Raw genomic sequence first — 4,306 nt, forward strand, 5'->3', positions numbered from 1 at the left:
ATATATATATATATATATATATATATATATATATATATATATATATATACACTCACCTAAAGGATTATTAGGAACACCTGTTCAATTTCTCATTAATGCAATTATCTAACCAACCAATCACATGACAGTTGCTTCAATGCATTTAGGGGTGTGGTCCTGGTCAAGACAATCTCCTGAACTCCAAACTGAATGTCTGAATGGGAAAGAAAGGTGATTTAAGCAATTTTGAGCGTGGCATGGTTGTTGGTGCCAGACGGGCCGGTCTGAGTATTTCACAATCTGCTCAGTTACTGGGATTTTCACGCACAACCATTTCTAGGGTTTACAAAGAATGGTGTGAAAAGGGAAAAATATCCAGTATGCGGCAGTCCTGTAGGCGAAAATGCCTTGTTGATGCTAGAGGTCAGAGGAGAATGGGCCGACTGATTCAAGCTGATAGAAGAGCAACTTTGACTTAAATAACCACTCGTTACAACCGAGGTATGCAGCAAAGCATTTGTGAAGCCACAACACGTACAACCTTGAGGCGGATGGGCTACAACAGCAGAAGACCCCACCGGGTACCACTCATCTCCACTACAAATAGGAAAAAGAGGCTACAATTTGAACAAGCTCACCAAAATTGGACAGTTGAAGACTGGAAAAATGTTGCCTGGTCTGATGATTCTCGATTTCTGTTGAGACATTGAGATGGTAGAGTCAGAATTTGGCGTAAACAGAATGAGAACATGGATCCATCATGCCTTGTTACCACTGTGCAGGCTGGTGGTGGTGGTGTAATGGTGTGGGGGATGTTTTCTTGGCACACTTTAGGCCCCTTAGTGCCAATTGGGCATCGTTTAAATGCCACGGCCTACCTGAGCATTGTTTCTGACCATGTCCATCCCTTTATGACCACCATGTACCCATCCTCTGATGGCTACTTCCAGCAGGATAATGCACCATGTCACAAAGGTCGAATCATTTCAAATTGGTTTCTTGAACATGACAATGAGTTCACTGTACTAAACTGGCCCCCACAGTCACCAGATCTCAACCCAATAGAGCATCTTTGGGATGTGGTGGAACGGGAGCTTCGTGCCCTGGATGTGCATCCCACAAATCTCCATCAACTGCAAGATGCTATCCTATCAATATGGGCCAACATTTCTAAAGAATGCTTTCAGCACCTTGTTGAATCAATGCCACGTAGAATTAAGGCAGTTCTGAAGGCGAAAGGGGGTCAAACACAGTATTAGTATGGTGTTCCTAATAATCCTTTAGGTGAGTGTGTGTATATATATATATATATATATTATATTATATTATATTTTCCAAATTTAACATTTTGCTTATTTTGCTGTCCCTCACTTCAGAATATGTACTTTTCTACAAAACACCCTCATAACTCTCCTGCGAATCTGACTCAGTTTCAAGCCATATATGAGGGGATTTAAAAGAGGAGGGATGACTAGAAATTCCACTGCTAGGAAATTACGTACAGCCTGTGGGATGTTCCTTGAACCATATCTACTGTACAATACATCAAAAAGTATGGAAATAGTAAAGCTCATTAATGATATCAAATGGGGCAAACAGGTCTGCATGAATTTACTAATCTCTTCACTAGACTTAACACAAGCTCTAACAATGTGGAAGTATGAATATACAATTAAAAGGGCTTGACACACGTGTATAAGTAATACAATGTAACCATAGATATTGTTAAGTATGTTATCTACACAAGACAGCTTTACAATTGACCAGTTATCACAGTACAACTTATCAATGTGAGATCCACATAAAGGCAGTCTGATACTTAATAATATCCCAATTGTTGATTCACAGAAAGGAAGAATCCAAGAAATCAACAGAAACTTGGTGATTGTTAGAGATGTCATGATAGAATGGTACTGTAAAGGCTTGCATATTGCCACATACCTGTCATAAGCCATCAATGTTAATATGGTAAATTCACACATAAGAGAATTGTAGATCACATATGCTTGAATAACACATCCAGCGTATGAGATCACATGAGAGTCAGAGAGGAAGTCAGACAGGAGTTTAGGATACAGACCAGCAGTTCCATACAGTCCATTGACACACAGGTTACAGAGGAAGATGTACATAGGCTCATGGAGGGTTTTCTCAATGATGATTGTAATGATCAGTGTCACATTGAAAAGACAAATCAAAAGGTAAGCCAGAAAAGTAAATACAAAAAATGTGTATTCATTAGATGCCGTTTCATTTAATCCTTGGAGTGTGAAGACTGTAACACTGGACGAGTTCTGCATTGCAGTAAAGGATGTGTCAGGAATATACAAATAAACCTGTACCTAAAGATGCAAAGAGTACCAATAAGTCCCTTCATTCATAAGTAGAAGATCAATTAAGTGGAAATATAATAACAATAATACAATTATTATATAACAAGCACTGCAATGAACCATAATGTTTGAGTTTATTCTGGTCTTCTGTTGGTTTTATAGATATTCTTCTTTACTGACATCAAGGATGAAAATATTCACAGATGTTAATCTGAAAAAGGGTTGCTGCAGAGAGAGCATGAGTCCCTGTTCTGTAGTCTGCACTTCAGTGTTAAACTTTATATATAGAGCTCCTTCAGGAGGGAGGCTACTGAGATTTGTAGCCAGAAAACAGGCCTTAGAGACTGTGGTGCTGTGATAACTGTTAATGAGTCCAATTTAGAAAGCATTTTTAAAAAGAATGTAAGAAAGACTAAAAAAGTTGCTTTTCTATAAGATATTTGTACAAAACTGTCAAGTGTATGTATAAAAGCAATATGTATTTTGAGAATGTTAAATAATCAAAAATCCACTGTAAATGTGTTGGATAGGAAACTTGGATTAGAGTATTTTAATATATAGTGGTTGGGGCTGGAGCGCCTCATATCATTGACCCACCTGCCTAGAAGACAGTGCTTGATAGCTGGTTTGCATTGGATACTGTAGATTGAAGATTCCTTTGTGAAACAAAACACTATCTGGTGTTGGAACTCCAACATGTGAATGGTATGTGGGTCAAAGTTTAGAAAAAGAGCATAAAAACAACCAATTGCTGAAAAGAGAATCATTTAAACTAGGAACCAGGGGGACAGGGAGCTCTGACATTGGGAGATGTTCCACTAAGGAACGAAAACCAAGGGAAACTGCCAGTAGGAAAGTCCTGAAATGTTTGTACCTCAATGCCAGGAGTATAAGGAACAAGATGTTAGACTTGGAAGCCACAGTGCTGGCGCGTGACTATGATGTTGTAGGAGTGACAGAAACATGGCTTACAGAAAATGATGGGGATGAATACAAGTTGGAAGGATACACACAGTTTAGGAGAGACAGGCAAAATCAAAGAGGGGGTGGGGTAGCATTATATGTGAAAAATGACATTGAGGCAGAAGAACTTGTATTAGATCCCAGTAACGGAACAGAATCTTTGTGGGTGAAACTTTTGAACAAGAGATCTGGAGGATTAGCGGTAGTAGTGTGTTACAGGCCACCAAACTCAGATATTCAGAAAGATGCTGCATTGTACAGTGTAATCAGGACTGCATGTAGCAAGGATGTGGTTGTTATAATGGGGGATTTCAATTTCCCAAACTTAGACTGGGAAAGCCCAGTGGGTACTACAGAAGCAGAAATGGAAATGGTTGAGATGGTAAATGACTGCTTTCTAACTCAATTTGTCAGGGAACCAACCAGAGAGAGTGCATGTATTGACTTGATCTTTTCAAATGACCAAGATAGAGTCAGGGGGACAGTAGTTAGAGAACCAATGGCAAATTGTGATCACAATATGGTTAGCTTTGAGGCATTCTTTCAAAAAACAAGGTCCAAGTCTAAAACAATGGTCTACAATTTTAGAAAAGCAAACCTTGAAGGCATGAGACGGCACTTAGAAGAGGTAGACAGTAGCACACTGGATACAGAGTTAGTTGAAAATGGATGGGTATATTTTAAGAATATACTACTTGAGGCTCAGGAGCAATTTGTACCAAAACTTAGCAAATTGAGGAACAAAAAACACTGGCCAAAATGGTTTAATAGAGGTATGCAAAAAAATATAAAGAAGAAGAAAATGTTGTATAGCGCATACAAAAGGGATGGTGACGAAACAAAATACATAGAATATGTTGAGCTGCAAAGAGATCTTAAGAAAGGGATCATCAAAGCAAAGAGGGAAACATAGCTCTTGGAGCTAAAACCAATGCAAAGAGCTTTTTTCAATATTACAACAGCAAGCAGTCAAGAAAGGAGTAGGTGAAACAGATAAAGGGCAAAAATTTAGGTATCTTGGAAAATGAACA

General features: G+C 38.7%; 1 protein-coding gene across 1 annotated transcript; it reads right to left on the bottom strand.

The window, feature by feature from the left end:
- Positions 1 to 1,346: 1,346 nt before the first annotated feature.
- LOC136746536 (olfactory receptor 52J3-like) lies at positions 1,347 to 2,279 on the bottom strand. Its single transcript, XM_066699107.1, has one exon. The coding sequence runs from the start codon at positions 2,277 to 2,279 to the stop codon at positions 1,347 to 1,349; it is 933 nt and encodes a 310-aa protein (XP_066555204.1).
- Positions 2,280 to 4,306: the final 2,027 nt, after the last annotated feature.

The sequence above is a fragment of the Amia ocellicauda genome, chromosome 3, assembly GCF_036373705.1.
Source record: "Amia ocellicauda isolate fAmiCal2 chromosome 3, fAmiCal2.hap1, whole genome shotgun sequence".
Classification (NCBI taxonomy): Eukaryota; Metazoa; Chordata; class Actinopteri; order Amiiformes; family Amiidae; genus Amia; species Amia ocellicauda.

Excerpts from the sequence above, each read along its gene's own strand:
- LOC136746536 (XM_066699107.1), bottom strand. The coding sequence starts at position 2,279 with ATGCAGAACTCGTCCAGTGTTACAGTCTTCACACTCCAAGGATTAAAT.